A 16,542-nucleotide genomic window follows, 5' to 3' on the forward strand; every position below is an offset into this window, starting at 1 on the left:
AGCCAACTTGGAGTCACTCCTTCAAGCCATTTGAAAGCCGCTTCCAAGCCAATATTTCTAATCCTTGCCTTCCCTCCAAGTATCCACATATGCTAAAAACCTTCCTTAGTGAAATCTCGCCATTTTGTTTTCAAGGCGTTTATTTAGTTCCTATGAATCATTTCCCACCATTTCCATAGCCTAAAGCAATCCCGAAATTAGGATTCCTCCAACACTCATTGTCCTTTGTTTGAATTCCAAATTAAATTGATTCATTACATTCCTCCAATATGAGATGAAATTAAGTTTTTCCGGCTCATATAAATAGAAGTATTCAGGAAAGAACCCAAAGAAGAGGGAAGATGAGAAAACAAATGTAAATCAATGAGAAAAGCCCTTAAATAAAGAAGAGGGAAGAGGAGGAAACAAATGTAAATTAATAAGAAAAACCCTTAAATAAAACGAACGCACTTGAAAGCCTAACTTTTTTTCTTGCAAAGAGGAAAAATAAGAAGAGAAGAGAAACCCAAGAAGGTACATAATGATAGAAAAACATACCGACAAAACCAAACAAAGAAATAAAAAGAAACTCTAAAAAAATTCTTCCTAAGAAGAGGAACAAGAGCAAGAAGAAAAAAAGTGAAAAAAAAAACCCTGAAAGGGATCTAGAGAAGATTAACACACTCGAAGAAATCAAACATTGAAGCGAAGCAAAGGAAAATTTTCTTGATGAAATGAAAAAGGAATCCATGAAGAAAACCTAAAAACACCTTCTAATTGATAGGGCTCCTCAAAACTCAAGAAATTAGCCCGGGATTTCTTCTACTAATTTAATATACATATGACATTGTAGCGATTTTATTATAATTAAAATTTTAATAGAAATTTTCTCATAGGCAACGAATTACAATAAAAAATAATTTAATGCATCGCATATCTAAAAATTTAACTGAAAGATTTTTATATGTATCAACACCTGTGTAAACTTAAGATTTAAAATATTTATATTTATTAATATGAGTTAAATATTTTTTAAAATCATATAGTTATATTAATATCGGTGAAATATTTTAATATTATAAAAATAAAAAAATAGATATTAAATATATAAATTTATAAATTATTTTTATATAGCATTAAAAATAGTATTAATATAAAATTTAGAAGTGATATATATATATATATATATATATATATAATTGAAATATATTTAATATATATATATATGTAAATGGATGAACTAAGTGGGGCATATAATCTTCCATTAATTTATTGTGCTTCCGATTCTTTACGGAGTCTTCCTCCTCCGTCGTCTCGTCGCGTCAACGACATCAGGCCGTTTTTTTGTTTGGTCTTCTGCGGGCAATTTGTACAACTTCATATACCGATTCTTTCTTCTTCTATTCGGTATCTATTGATTTACTAAGCGCTCATCTTCTCCATTTCTTTTATTATTTTCTGAACCCTCGATTTTGATTTACTGCTTCAAATTTTGAGTTTTGTGGATTATTTTTGAATTGATTGTGGGTTGCGATGGAGCTATTGAAAGTTTGTGTTGTTTGCAGTTCCACTGTGCTGATGTAATATGTGCTATTCCGAGAGAAACTGTTTAGAAATTGAAAAGAAACTATATTTACTAAATCCAGGGTTTAAAAGTTGTCATTTTTTTCTTTCTTGCAAGATTTAAGTTAAATTTAAGTTTAATATGAGTTCAGCTTGTGTTGGTCTTTAACTAAAGATGAACCAGGGAATTCAATTTGTAACTGACCTTTTGCCCTATGTATCTGTAACTGGTTTTACTAAATTTATATTTGGCTAAATATTTGAAATAGGCTTTTATTCTCTAAAAAAAAGAACTTGAATCAAAAGCTGATTTGTGTCATGGTTTTTCCTCGAGGAACCCGTTAAAGAAAATATTATGATGTTTTCTTGAAACTGCATCCTACTTGTTTGATTCTGATAAAACTATTCAGAAGAAAACGACTTGGTAGCCAAAGAAAGATATTTTTTGGTTCAATTTTGTGTGCAATTGTAATCAAGGACATATGACTGTACAAAAGCTTAGGATACACAATAACTTTACGTTTTACAATTATACGATCCAGATCTTTCATATTACATTCAAAATACCCCCTTTTTAACTTTTAAATGGTGAAATACATCATTTTAACTTTTAGAAGATTAGGTGTTAGATATGTGCATACATAGAATTGAGTGATATACATGTAAATCTTACAACATTCTTTTGATTTGGCATTGTGATAGATGGGAGTAGGCTTTGACATCCAAATATAGCATCATTAAAAAAATTTCAGCTCGGGTTTCCTCGTAGTTAACTCTTTAGAACTTTTTTAGTGTGATAACTACGTCAACAACAATCCACTGACTGTTTTCACATATCGCATGATCCAGGAAATACTACTAAGCTCCTAGTAGGTAACATATGCCACACCTCGTGGAGCTTTATCTTGATAAGAAGTCTGAATCCAATGATCGTCATCCTTTTGTCACCACAACAATGGGCATTTGACAATCAGTCTTTCCTCGTAGTTTACCCACATCAAGTGGTTAACTCTTTCTATTGCCTTTCTGCCAATAAGCATGTTCACCTCCTACCTTTTTGCCAAATTTTTAGCTAGCAGTGGGGTGGAGCAGCCAAAGAGATTACTCGGAGAAGCATCTAAAGCCCTTGTGAACCCAATGCCTTTTCGTACTTTGTAAACTATAAATCTCTTTAAATATTTTAGGAAAAACTTGTTATCATCTAACACGTGCAGCAGCCATTAAGAACGTTTTGAGTAGGAACAAAGCACCCATATCCAAGTGCTATCTTTTTAACATTCAAGTAATTAAAATACAAGAATAGTCCATTTTCTTTCCATTTGTTGTGTTGCTATTTTTCACTCTCAAATTCTCTCTCAATCTCTTCTCATTTCTATTGGCATTTCAATTTATCTTCAAAGTTAATGCTAACATAACTCTTGAGGGCATTCAATCTTGACATTAACATCTGGTGGTTTTATTAAGATGACTGCTAAAACCAAAAAAATACATCATATAACAAAAAAGAAAAGTACTATAATGTTCGTTTGACTCTTTGCAATAACCCATTTTTAGTCTCTGAGCCAATAAAATGTCAATTTAGTCTCTAGATATTTTTAAAATGAGATGAAATAGCCCATACTTTTTGAAGTGAGGACTATTTTTAGACTTATTAAAAAATTATGGGGACTAATTTAATACTTTGGTAGACTCCTTGAGTAAAATAACCCCATATAAGTTGTCATGGGACTTTTTTGACAATTTGCTCTATGACAAAAAGGAAATTTGATGATAACTTTTCATCAAGATCTTTTGGGGATGCTAGAGGGAGAGATGGCTTATATCATCCCCGCTTCATGCATGGTTGTACAAGAAGATTTCACTAACATGATTCAATTCTTTACTAGCTAGGTCCTATAAACTTGTTCTATTTTTTAGGCAGGAGGACAAAAAAAAGTACTCTCATGAGACAAACAATGCTTGTGGAAGAAGAAGATAGCAAGGAAATTCCCTTATATTTTGGGATTAACATGAGATCTATAAGAGTTTATTTCAACACCTTTGATGCAGTACTAAAATGAGTAGATATTGGTAAGATTTGTAGTGCATGGATTTATTTGTAATTGGGAAATGGATAATTCTCTCCTTGCCAACTTAGAAGTCCCTCAATTAGAATTTTATCCTTGACTTGCTTGATGGAGTTTCTTGTTGTGTTTTAAGCCATGATAGACATGTATATGTTATTCAATTTTTTAATATATATTACTAAGAGAGAATTTATAATTCTTTAGTTGAGGCAAACCTAATGTGGGATAATGTGACTAGTTTTATCAAAGAAATTATTATTAATTTATAAGAGTCTAGAAATAAATTTGTATGAGCTTGAGCTAAACTTTCACAAATATGTTCATGCTTTGCTTGACTAAAATTTTTAAATGCTTACACTTATTTTTCTTCATTTTAATTGAACAAATACCTCAATAAATTTGTAAGCAAGTTAAATTTTGAATTAGTAATTGACATTTCATATAACATTATTAATAAATAATTTTACAAATCTAAACAGATGAGCAGTTGAATAAATGTCGAATTAGTATCTAACTATTTATACCAATTAAAAAAATAATATTAAGTTGCAAGTATGCAATAAAAAATATAAATAAATATTAACAAAATATTTTATTAAAATACAGATAAAAGAAGGAATTTTATTAAGATAAATTGGTATTAAATTAGAATATGTTACTATTAAATATATAAGTAAATAAATTCTAATTAATCAAATTTATATAGATAATATATCATATATTATATAAGCTATCATTGACATTATTATAGAGCATTTAACAAAACACTTGTTGAAGAATAAATGAGCTTTTTCATGGACATAAATAAATTATTTGGACCATGTTTAAGTTTGGTTCATTTAACCTTTGAGCTTTTAAAAAAAATTAAAATTTATTTATTTACTAATTTGACAAACTTGGTCGAGTGTTAATCAAGCTAAGTTTGAGTTATTTATAGCGATTGATATATATTGATTATAAAATGCTAAAAGTCTGTAAGGAGATTAGTTAGCAAAACAAAAGCTATAATACTTGATGATTTGTACAATGGATTGTTACTACAAAGAAGAAAATATTATATATAGATAGCCAAAGCATTAGATAAGAGCTCTGGAGACTTTGATTTTACGTTGCTGAGAAAAAGATCCAAATAGTCTCTATATTATTTATACAGAGTCATTTTGTCCTACACTATAAATGTATTTGATTAGCCCCTTGAATCTTCAAATATTATCTGAAATAATCTCTACTAGATTATTTTGGATTATATCTAAGGTGGCAAGGGATTATTTTAAATTAGATTTGAGGATTTAATGGAATAAATTGAATACATTAGATAGTTTGGTATTGAAGCATTCCTCATAAAAAATCTGAAAACTATTATGACCTAGTTTTCTTATTGTATGTATTAAGCTAAGTTATCTATAAAGGCATGAAGTAAAGATGAAAATCTATAAAATTATTAAGCAGAATTTTTAATTGAAGAAATCATTTTTATGTAGTGTAATAAACAAAATAATGAGATGTATTATATACTAATACCGAACAAGTAAAATGGAGTTAGCTCTTATGAACAGATATTGTAACAAAGCTTTTGTTCAACTAAGATTCATTTTGAGATTTGGAGAATTGCTTCGTTAAAATTCATTTTGAATGAAGTTTTGAAACCTAAGGGTATGATTGGTTTAGCTCCTTCGTGCTTTGCTTTTTATAACGCCGCTATACTTCTATTTGGTTCTTTCTTTGTTGCTGCTTTTAGGAAATTTTTTTATTAGAAAAGTTATTTTTTATAATCAAATTTGTTTGTATATGGTAGTTGTAATAAAGCTACTGTCAAACCTTTAAAAAAAATTAAATATTTATAATACCCACAACACTCTTAAAAAGAGTAGCTTTCCGCATTGCTGCTTTATAGCCACATTTACGAGATTGCTCCAAGCAAATTGTAAGAGGTTACTAGAGGATTTGAGAAAGACATTTTTTGCTCCAATGTTTAAGAGGAAAGAAGTTGTTTATGATCTTTTAGCATGCACTTCACTAAAGATAAATGTTGATTCAGTCTTTTCTCAAATTGTCTTATTGCAGTAATGTTGAAGTTACTAGGGTATCTTTTGCCCAAAATGACACTCAACTTAATTGTTGTTTTTTATGGCAGAGATTATGGGTTCTAAAGCGGCCCTGATTTTGCTTGGAATCATGATCATCGGTTGCACTTACATTGAATCCAAACATTTTGTGCACATGGATATGAAGGGTAAGTTGTAATTGTGCTAAATTTTGTCTTTTCATGAAATTTTTTTCTGTTTAATTTTCCAAGAGAATTACATCTGATATGTTTAGATTGTGTTTTGTTTGATTGAAAGCAATTAACTTCCTTGTTTACATGGCTTACCAGTGATTGAAGTTACTTTGTAAAATTCTAAGATGCACTAATGGTATGCATTTAGTGTTAAATTGCACATTAAGGTGCTGTATCATGGTGCAATTTTGATAGAATTTTTAGATCTTCAATTGCTTATGGATGTAGACTTTGATGTTAGAAAATTCGATTACAAGAGTAACATTTTAGAGTTTCCTAAAATGGACGGTTAACTTAAAATTTTGGTTATTATTATTATTTTTTTTGAGGCATTTAAATCATACCACCTAATTCCTATGTATTTACATATCAACACCTAAAATTTTACTTTTTACTTTTCTACCACCCAAATCTTTTATATCACGTCAAAAATACCATTATTTTAGCTTTTAAAAAGTGAAATACACATTTCCATGCATAGGTAATGTGGAATATATGCAAAAGTTGAAGTTTAGGTCTTGTAAATACATAAGAATTGAGTGGTATGTGTGTAAATCTTACTTTTTGTATTTAATTAGAGCTTGGAAAGATTAAAATAGTTCAAATAGAAAGATCATTAATGATAGAGTTAGCAACAGATCAAACATCTGATCAGGATACATTCTAATTTAAAGCTCAATTTGATCGATCACCATCATCTTGTTCATCATGCAAATTGTTATAATCTAACCATGATTAGTCTTCAGAGCTATTGTTATTATTATTTTAGTCCTCTGCCTTCACTTTTTTAAAATGCCACAATCATATTCATGAAGAATAATGGGGTTTTGGAAGCTTTGACCTGAAAATAGTACTTTCATGTATTTGCTGCCATTATCAATCAAATTTTGAATAAATAATTTTTTTATTGTTTAAGAAAAAATTCAAGCTTTCTTGTTAAGGGAGAGAAAAAAATCCAATCAAGTAGATTTTCAAAAGATTGTTCTCTATCTTTGTAGAAGAAACAATTAATATAGCTAGAAACGTCTTCATTAGTAAGATTATCCTTAATCTATAAGTCATAATATATTGTTGTTAGTATCATGCAAAATTAAGTTTTGGAGTTTTAAAATAAGGCTTACAATTGAGTATCATGCAAAATTTAATAAAGATCTATCATAAAATTATATGCTAACAAAGTGTGTTGCAATTTGAGAAGTATTATTATTATTATTTTTAATTTACATTATTATGAATTAACCTTTTTTGACGATGTGTGTTTGGACTTAGAATGCTTAGGATTAGATTTGATTTCAACATACATGATCTTATTTTTGTAATACAATTTCTATAAACAAGAATTTTTGTAATACAATTTCTTAAAACTCCACTTGGTTTCCCCGCACAAACTCCATTTCTCTAGGAACATTAGATGACATTCATAGAGTCGTGAATTTTGTGCGGGGAAACCAAATGGAGTTTTAAGCCGTTCCACTGAAACATGTGCACTTGTTGGTTGCATAACACCTGGAAAACTCAAATAAAAAATGCATATTGAGACCCCAAATGGCAAAACAAATTGAATATAAAATTTCCTAGAGAACCAATTTACAAAGAACTCTTGAAAGACTCATATAAAAAGTCCACTTAAGAGTCCAAACAATAAAACATCAATTACCAGATAATTGAAATGCAATTTAATGACTAACACAATGAGCTAATATATCCAATACTTACCACTCACCAACTAAATCATCCTAATGTAATGCTAAGCCGTAGAAATTGTCTCAGTACCAAGGAAGTAAATATATAGAGGGTGATCTCATTCCATAGACATTCCGAAAATACTTAAAATGACACCATAAAATAGTGGTTATGACCATAGCCTTTTGACCAGGTAATTGCCGCCAAATGACACCTTTATATTACGATCATGTCCACAGCCCATACGTTCCCTAATGACTTTTACCGTTTGAGTTGTGAATTATAGAGATATAATTGATTGACACAATATTTTGTTAGCTAAAGCTGACTTAAATTTGTCTTCTTAGACAAATATCCACCCAAGATCTACAAGAATCTCTTGGGCGACACAACCCATTACTGCTGACAAGAATCATTCTATAGGTTGGGTTGACTACCTTCTTTGATTAAGTGGATCAGGGACCACGAGGACCCAGGATGACAGAATCATGAGATCTTGATTAAGTTTTGTCTTCATTTCCCTACCATTCGCTTTAAGCTTTAAGTGTTAAATTTTATAATTTAAATATTATACGTTCGTTGCTATTATATGTTAAATATTCAATTCTTAATAACTAGTCTTCTTAATCGAAAGTGTTTTAAGTGTTTTCCCATTAACGGGAGGGATAATTAATCATAGGGGTTTGCGCCTACGGAAAACCTCGATCCTCATATCAAAAAAAGTCCTTCAAAATGAGGGCGAAATCTTTAGGTACCGTCTTACCTGCAATCCAATTTATTTTCTGAAAATTTGACTCTTCAAAGCTCTTTCTCAACAAACAAAAATAAAAATAAAATGGAGGAAGTTGTGGAGAGTGGTAGGAATTTTCGGAGCTGACAGTTTAAAATATAAGTCCCCTAAAATATGAAAATTATATTCTTACTCTTCTTGAACTAAAGTCCTCCAATTTGTTTTAAACCAACAGCTCATGTTTAGGCATTCCTTAGGTTTTGAAGGGAAATTTTTAATCCCTCTTTCGTATTTATAGAACTTGATCACCTCAGCATTCATATTCACATTTTGCAATGAAGTTGACCAAAATTCTTAAGCAAAATGTGTAAATTTATTTTAAGAAAGAAATTAATTTCATTTTAGTGACATCATATTGTTTGAAGTTTTTAAGATTATAGTCATTTGAACTCCTATATATATAAGAATGAAAGTAATCTCTTTTACTGCTTTAATCATATTTCTTGTGATTTAGTGATCTTTCAGTTTTTTTTTTTTTAATAATCTAAAACCTTTCATTTTCTTCTCATACATTATTATTTTATTTTTTATCATTTAATGGAAAATTAGTCATCTGTGCTGTACCTGCTAATGACATCACGTCCACCTTATTCTTGTATTGAATATTCTTTATTGCCACAATTAGAACTCATCACCACCATCCATTATATGCTTATTTTGTCACTGTTTTGCAATGTGGCAATAAATCTGATGTTCATAATTTTATTTGCAAAACAGGAATTGCGACAAATGGCCAAATCTGCCAACTCTGTCAGGAATTCACCACTAAAGCTATATTCTTTCTGGGTGAAAATCAAACACAGACTGAGATAATCAACAATCTTCATCAAACATGTTACCACCTGTTTTCTCCTGATTTACAGGTTATTTCATGTTTTACAGGAGCATAATTTTGTTTCCTCTGCAGTTTCGTATATGTTACCTTTATATTTTTCTATCTTAAATTCAAAGTTTTGGTTTTTTTCCAGTGTATTCGGTTGGTGAACAGTTATGTGCCTCATTTCTTGGAGGAGATTGCCAAATTGCAGCCAAAACTGCTCTGTCAAAAGGTTAACCTGTGTGAGGAGATTCCAGTGATTCATATAATAAAACATGATGATCCGTGCACACTCTGCCATAATGCTGTTAATGAGGTTCTTACTAAACTGGAGGATCCTGAAACGCAGGTAATATTCCATTTTAATGCAGAACTTGCAAATTTGTGGAAAAGTTTCAATTCAATTACTTCTGAAAAATTAAATTCAGAATTTTCAATGGAGCACAGAGAATATGAAAATTGAATCAAACATCAATGCTTGTTTCAATTTTGTTTTGGTTTTGCGGGTAAAACCAATCTATAGGGGATTTAGTTTGGTTTTCTTCTATTTAGTTTTGTTTAAATTAGTTTTATTTAATTCCGTTAGATTGATAATAACCTAATAAAATCAAAGAAGTTTTGCAGCATGAATCTTGTATCCTTTATTGGATGAAACACATTGTGTTTTTGGATAACATAGCCTGGATCCATTTGGTTAACTAAGCTATCCAGTTTCAGTTCAAACCTAATCGATGGTCAAATTGATTTATTTTTTAGTTTGTTTTGATTTGTTGGTGTAAAAAAATATGGGATTGGGGTTGGTGCAAGCTGTAAATTGGCCAGTATAGGTGTGAAACTTACCGGTTTAGGAGTGAGGTGAAAGACAAAAAATACTCCAATGTTGCGAAGTTTATTGACAGTAATGTATAGCCCGAAATGAATTATGGAAATAAAAACAAGAGGTATGAAAAAAATAAAAAATCAAAATGGGGCATTTACGTAGATACCACCCAATTCCAATGTATTTACATATCTAACATGTAAACTTTTTTACTTTACATTTATGCCTCCCAAATGTCTTTATGTCATAAAAAAAAACTATCTTTAACTTTAAAGAGTGAAATGCTCCTTTTCATGCATATGTAAAGGGGCATGTATGTAAAAATTGAACTTTTGGTGTTGGGTATGTAAGTACATGAGAATTGAACTGTATATATGTAACTCTTCCAAAAAAAACTATTAATTGAGGTGGATTTTTCTGATCTTTCTGACACGTATAGATTGGCAAAGGTGCGATAAGCACACTGAGGGATGCGTTGTAACAAGCATGTGATATGTTTAGCAAGCATGCTTTACACCTATTATACTCTGCCTAACGAAATACAAACTTTTGCCTATAAACTGTGGATCATTATCAACCTTTTGTTTTCAGATTTCTGGTTAATAAATTTCTGCCATTTTTACCTTCTCCCTTGAATTGAATGTGGGCACTCTTGACATGAATTAGATTTTATCTTTTTTTTTCTGTTAATTTTTGGAAAGCGGTTTGTTGTTTAATGCAGTTTTTATTTTATTATATTTTATTTTTCAGCTTGAGGTGATTCAGATTCTCATAAAATTGTGCAACAAGGTGGAGAATTTTGCTCATGAGGTGAGCATTCTGCAACCAGCTTGCTGAGTTTGTTTAAAAGGCTGAAATTGCTATAAACTTAACACTTTTCATCATATAATTCATGCCAAAAAGCAGTCAAACAATGAGGATCTTAGCAAACATGAATAAAGTGTTAAAATAGTCCCTGACTATTTATATGGGGATTATTTTAGTCCCATAATATATAAAAGTGTCAGATTAGTCCCCATACATTTTAAATTTGGTGCGAAATAGTCTTCCGTGGGAATTTCAACTTATTTTAAAAAATTCTAAGACTAAATCGATACTTTTACAGACTTTAGGACTAAAATGACACGACAAATAGTAGACTATTTTAATGGACTATTTCGACACTTTATTACCATCTTCTATTTTTGAGAGTGCACGAACCGAATTAGATCTTTTTTGTTTTCCTGCTTTGTTTGGGGAAAATAAATGTGGGGCATTTACGTACATACCCCCCAATTCCTATGTATTTATAAATATATCACCTAAACTTTAATTTTTACATTTATAATAATCAAATAATTCATATCACATTAAAATAATGCTATTACTAACTTTCATCAAAAGGGAAAATATATCTTTCCAAGTATAGGTGCAGTGCTATAAATTTAGAAATCGAAGTATGGGCATAGATATGTGGATACATAGAAATTGTGCGGTATGTATGTAAATCTTCTATAAATTTATGGAGCGGAGAGGAAGAAACATTGCATCTCACAATCAAGTGTGTTTAAATTGTATCACTCATAAACATGACAAGTATTGCTCAAAATGTATGGCTTAGTTGAAGAAACACTATTTATCTCTCATACTATGTGGCTAACATTTTGATTAAAAAAAGAGACGTGTCAAAAAGGTCCTCCGTCACTCTGTAGGGATCCAATTTAGTCCCAGTCTAAAAAAGTGTCAATTTAGTCTGGGGACTAAAATAATCTTCTCTGACGATTATTTCAACCCATATTAAAAGTCTGGAGACTAATTTGCACTTTTATAAACTATGCGACTAAAATGATCCATGTAAATAATGAGTGGACTATTTTTGGCACTTTACTCGATAAAAAAGCCTCACTATTCTGTCATCATATTTCCTTCTACAGTGCAAGAAGTTCGTTCTTGAGTATGGCCCTATAATTATGGCCAATACTGAGAAATTCTTACAGAAAACAGACATCTGCACTGCAATACATGTTTGTAAAGCACACAAAGAAACTGATGCAGAACAACATTTGCTGTCTGCTTCTGCCTGAACTGGTTCTTCATGGAAGAATATCAATGGATGCTTGAAGCAGCTGCTGTAAAATAGCATTTTCTCTTGTAAGTAATAACAGGCTGCCTCATTGATTTATAAAAAAACAAGTTTTTGTGTAATGGCTGAATTCTGGATCTGTAACTTTACTTATTTGCATCTGTTGCAGCTGTGATATATGTAGTTTTTCATTCTAACCTTGTAAATAATATTATTTACTATTGTATGATAAATGTTTGGCATGATATGTGACTCCATGTTTGTTTACTTTTTTGGAAGTTTATTTGATTTTAATTTATTGGGCACTGGCTTCTGTCTTGGGGCCTTTATTATTACTGGGGCATTTACATATATACCACCCGAATTCAATTTATTTGCACACCTAACCGCTAAAATTTGCTGTATAAATTGTACCACCCAAATCTTTCATATCATATAAAAAATATCACTATTTGAAATTTTAAGAATGATCTAATAGAAGTGTGGAAATGTTTTAGAGATTTAGGAGTTTCTTGGCTTACTAAGTATTTTAATATTATTTTAAAAACTAAAAAGATGCATGAGGAATGGGAGAGGAGTAATTTGGTTCCCATTTTTAAGAATAAAAGAGATACAAAATAGTGGGCAAATTATAGAGGAATGAAGTTAATGTGTCATATATTAAAATCATGGGAAAGAATAATTGAATATGAGTTAAGACGCGATACAAAGATCTTTCACAATCAATTTGGATTTATGTCTGGCAAGTATACTGTGGTAGTTATGCATTTATTGATAGGTTTGATGGAGAAGTACGCAGATTACAAGAAGGATATGCATATAATTTTTATTTATTTAGAAAAACTTATTAAAAGGTTCTAAGAGAAGTTCTTTGGAGAGTTCTAGAAAAGAAATATGTTGATCTGACTTAATTCAAATGATTAAAGATATATATACTATATATGTTACTTGCATTCGAATGGAAGGGGGATTGACTAAGTATTTTTCTATTTTGGTTGGATTACATCAAGCATCAGCCTTAAATACATTTATTTTTTGCTTTAGTTTTGGATGGCCTTACTGGATATTTACAGGAGGATGTAGCTTGGTGTATGTTTTTTGTTGATTATATCCTTCTTGTGGATAAGAATAGAGAAAGAGTCTAGAAAAAACTTGAATTATGGAGGTTTACATTAGAGTGTGAAGGCCTTCGTTTAAGTTGATCTAAACTGAATATATGAAATATAATTTTATTAGTGATAGATCTGGTGACAGAGTTGTACCATTAGGTGACCAAATTCATTAAAATGTGTGAATGCTTCAGATATCATGTTCAAAGTCATGGTGATATCGATGGGATGCTATTAGTAGAATTCAAGTTGTATGGTTGAAGGGTACTACTTATACTTGAAAGAAAAATTTTATAAGATGATGGTGAGACCAGCAATGTTGGTCTTTAAAAGAGAAACATTAAACCTACGATGCACTGACACCTCTAAATAAGGAGTTGTGCAGTGTTTTGGACACTTCTTGAACACTGACACTCAGTGAAAAAAAAAGTTATATATGTAAATATGTAAATCTATATTAAATGTCGTCCATGTGATGATCCGGTAATGAGAACATGGGTGAAACCAGTTTTTTTTGTTGAGGGGGGCAAACTAACTCCCTAGACCCAACGTTGCATAGGATAGGACAACGATGGATAAAGTGATATTTCAAAAGAGACAAAAATGATATTTAAAGAGGGGCAAAAGACTGAATTACTCTTTCATATAGGTAAAAATCAGAATTTGAGAGGGGGGTGCAGTTGGCTCCCTGAATCCTGTGAGACTATAAGAAAAATAAAGATAAAATAATCTCAATTTATTAAAATTAAATGAAAATATGATACACGATAGGAAACAACTGAGAATAATCTTTTTTACTATTGTCGGAGCTATGGAGGAATAAAAAAAGAAAAGAAATCTCCATCTCTCTCCTTTCTGAACATTGTTGATAACCAACGCCGAAGCGCCAGTCAAGCCGGAGTTGTTTACCAACAATTTATTTCAAACACACCGCATTCATTCTAGACTGCATTTATTTATACCATGCCTCTCATCATCTTCCTCCACAATGAGAGAGTCACGTGGATTCTAAATATCGTCGCCATTAAAGCTCTGTTTTTTTTCTGCAGAAATTGCCTTTTCCAACAGTCCCCACAGTCGGCCACCGCCGGAAGCCGACGGAAAGTGCCGAGCCACGCAAATGCGGCCACGTGATTGGTCCGTGCGGACGTACCGTGATGGGCCCACCACCGCGTATGCTTTTTGCTTTCGTTCCCACCCCTCATTTTGGCTGCACGCGTCTCTCGCTGAACGGGAGAGCTGAGTTAAATTAATATTTGTAGGAAGACTTTAACGTTTTACATGCATCCCCACTAAATTTATATTATTTACATCTAAGACCTTAATGTCATTTTACCGTGTATTACCATTTTCAGCTCTGAATCATGTGTTTCACACGAAATTCTTCGTATGCAGGCAAAAACATATTCTTTCTTTGGTTTGATATTTTCTTAAAAAATAATTTGTTTATTTTTGTGAATATGCATATTAAATTAAATACAATTTCTTTTTTTTATTTCAATATAACTAATTGTTAATATTTTATTATTTGATTGTAAGGAAAACTTACTTTTAATTAATATTCTATTTTTTTAATTGATATGAAGTATTAAAATATAATTTAAAATTTTATTCAAATATTTGTTTGTTTAGATTTCTAAAATAATTTTAATTTAAAATTCAGATACTTTTCGAATTATAATTAATTTATTTATTTATTCAATATATTGCTCATTATATTGACATAAACAAATGAACTAGGATCATTAATAAATTTAAATAAGCCAAATGTGATGATATGTATATATGGAGCCGAACAGTACTGCTTCAGACTATAAAAGTCAAGCCTAATCCACGCCAGACTAAGCCCAACTTGTTTGGATTGCAGCACCAAACACGTCTACTTCAATGATTTCTTTAAGGACAAACATTGCAAAACCACCATTAACATAAACAACTTAATATTTGACGGGAATCCTCCACCAAGTAAATCGTGTGGGTTGGGATAAGGCTAATCCTTAGAGCTAATATGAAGGGCCTCTAATCAGCCTACAATATGACGTCCTTCTGAAAAGACTACAACTCCTTTATGAAAAGAGAAAAGCGAACTGTGAGGAGTTAATTCATTTAAGAAGCTTTTAATCATACAAATTTAAATAAAAAATTAATCTGTTAAGACAGAGAGAGAGGGAGAGCCCATAACCGTTGATGTGTGTTGCCTTTAACCATCCTTACATCAATGTAAGGCGAATTGAGCTCGATTAAACTAGGCATATGGCGTACTCAGATATACAAAATTAGGACGGGAAGTGTGTTAGAAAATTTGTGGTTGTGGAGTACACTAGATTATCGTCTTAGGGTTATACAAGAATTTAGCATGCATTCAGAAAGGAGAAAACAACCAATAGCGGCACTAGAAGTTTCTTATGTTAAAAATCCGTAAAGGGAAGAAGTGTAGGATTTAGCCCAATCGCAGAAATTCACTATGAATTTGGTAAATTTAGTTGCAACCACTTGTCCTACACACAAAAATGTTATAAGTTCTCCGAAGATACAACGACGATTTGCAGGTGAACTTATTGCAAAGAACGGACAACGACCGATAATGTTCAACGACGGTCAGCAAGTGGTGGTTGACGAAGGTCTATAGTGATTAACGACGGTCGATGACGGTTGGTGGTGCTCGACGGTGATCAGTGGTGTTCGACGACAGTCAACGGTGGTCGACTACATGAAGGATGTTGGACTTCAGTCAAGTTCTTCCTTAAGCCTCAAGGTCTCTTCCGGCTTCAAGCTCTCTCCTTTCTCTTTTGAGAGGGGTGGGGCTTTAGTTATAGAGTCTCGACTGTTATGAACGACTTTGATCGGGCAGCCTGGAGAGCATCCCTCGATCAGATGATATTTGATGGACATTTGAGTGTCTTAAAATTGTCACAATTAAGCAATTTTGGACTCGTTATATTTGTCTTGTTAAGACACTCGAATTGATATAAACTCGCTAGATTTGACATCATTTGACATTCTAAATATGTTCAGATAGTTTCAAGTGGTGGTTTAATGACTTGATATGAGCTTGATTTAACTCGGATTGGACTAATTTTGATATCATCGGATCCATCTCATCGAGCTGGTTAGTTTGACTATAAGTTTGTTGGAATCCGACTTCAGGATGACTTTTCATCAAAGCGAACGCTTCTTGAAAATATGCATCAAGATCCGTGTAACATCTCAAGATTCACGCCAGATGAATTTGTTCATGACATATCAAGGCTGTTGCCATTTTTTTATTTACTTTTAATTCAAATTCACTTGTGTGTTTTGAGAGCGGTTTGTAAGAAGAATAGGAGAAACTAAAATTAGATTATCTTAATGATGGTCGTCCAAGTTAATTAGTAT

General features: G+C 31.4%; 1 protein-coding gene across 3 annotated transcripts; it reads left to right on the top strand.

Annotated features, from left to right (window-relative positions):
* Positions 1-1,237: 1,237 nt before the first annotated feature.
* Positions 1,238-14,476, top strand: LOC110033919 (prosaposin-like). Of its 3 annotated transcripts, XR_002294999.1 has the most exons (7): positions 1,238-1,386; positions 5,743-5,841; positions 9,077-9,222; positions 9,328-9,525; positions 10,747-10,806; positions 11,910-12,126; positions 14,217-14,476. XR_002294999.1 is itself a non-coding variant. In XM_020738087.1 (6 exons), the coding sequence occupies exons 2-6, from the start codon at positions 5,748-5,750 to the stop codon at positions 12,057-12,059; spliced, it is 648 nt and encodes a 215-aa protein (XP_020593746.1). In that variant the 5' UTR covers positions 1,238-1,386; positions 5,743-5,747; the 3' UTR covers positions 12,060-12,305. The 3 variants fall into 3 exon arrangements, 2 of the variants coding, with proteins under 2 accessions (XP_020593746.1, XP_020593747.1); XM_020738087.1 differs by lacking the exon at positions 14,217-14,476 and having other exon boundaries at positions 11,910-12,305; XM_020738088.1 differs by lacking the exon at positions 14,217-14,476 and having other exon boundaries at positions 1,238-1,348; positions 11,910-12,305.
* Positions 14,477-16,542: the final 2,066 nt, after the last annotated feature.

This window comes from Phalaenopsis equestris, unplaced genomic scaffold (genome assembly GCF_001263595.1).
Source record: "Phalaenopsis equestris unplaced genomic scaffold, ASM126359v1 Scaffold001309, whole genome shotgun sequence".
In the NCBI taxonomy this organism is placed as follows: Eukaryota; Viridiplantae; Streptophyta; class Magnoliopsida; order Asparagales; family Orchidaceae; genus Phalaenopsis; species Phalaenopsis equestris.